The sequence below is a fragment of the Trichinella spiralis genome, assembly GCF_000181795.1.
Source record: "Trichinella spiralis strain ISS 195 chromosome Unknown Scfld6697, whole genome shotgun sequence".
NCBI classification, from domain to species: domain Eukaryota; kingdom Metazoa; phylum Nematoda; class Enoplea; order Trichinellida; family Trichinellidae; genus Trichinella; species Trichinella spiralis.
Genome location: NW_003533636.1, coordinates 1 through 841, shown reverse-complemented (window position 1 = coordinate 841; position 841 = coordinate 1). Strand labels below are relative to the sequence as shown.

Here is an 841-nt window from a genome sequence, read left to right as displayed (position 1 = left end):
CATCTGTATTATTATACTTGTGAAACTGTTTTCTTTAACAAAGTAACTCAAATCATGCAGTATAATTCATACTTGCGACAGATTCATTTGTTTCCAGTTTCTCCTTTACATGCGGAATTGGGTGTCTCTATTTGCTGACGATTCACTCGACGCAGCTTTTTTTGTCATTTTGCCCAACTGGAATTTCACAGGCATTACTTTTTCATTTACAGCCTAAATAAATTAACATTAAACGTTCAAAGCAGAAACTGAAATTATTATCCCTGTTTACTTACTTCATCGACAGATATAACTTTTCCCATAAATTCTGATAGATGGAGACGCTGAATACATTCTACCGCTTCGCCCGCAGATGCCATTCTAATGTAACCAAAGCACTGGGAACCTGGTGATTTCGCGTGTGTTACTATTTTCGCTAATTCTACTGTCCCGTATTGAGAAAAAAGTGTCTAAATTATACAAACATATAGATATATATATATATATAGCCTTATATGTGCATAATGATGAAAGGTACGCTAAACACAATAAAAGTAAGATTATTGAACAGTAAGAAAGAGGAAAAATATTACTGACATTAAATTACCCAGAACTAGATAGGGAAAATCAACATCTACTATAAAGATGTAATGATGTAAAAAGCAAAAAAATAATCGAAGAAAGACCTTACCTTTAAATCTGCTGCACGAGTAGTGTTGGAGATTCCGGAAACCCACAGACTTCTAATAGAAGAAACTTCTAAAATATCAAACTTGTACTTCTTAAAATTCACTGCAAATTCAATAAGAAAACTTTTCTCGATGGTTCATTCGCAGTATCACGTTCATTACTTTCTTCTCCT

The 841-nt window shown here is 33.4% G+C and overlaps 1 protein-coding gene across 1 annotated transcript; it reads right to left on the bottom strand.

The window, feature by feature from the left end:
- Positions 1–105: 105 nt before the first annotated feature.
- On the bottom strand, positions 106–722 carry Tsp_15115 (scaffold attachment factor B1 (SAF-B1); the record flags this gene model as incomplete). The annotated part of the gene is made up of 3 exons (XM_003366032.1): positions 106–213; positions 276–449; positions 671–722. Coding segments are annotated over 3 exons (334 nt in total), but the record flags the coding sequence as incomplete, so codon positions are not given.
- Positions 723–841: the final 119 nt, after the last annotated feature.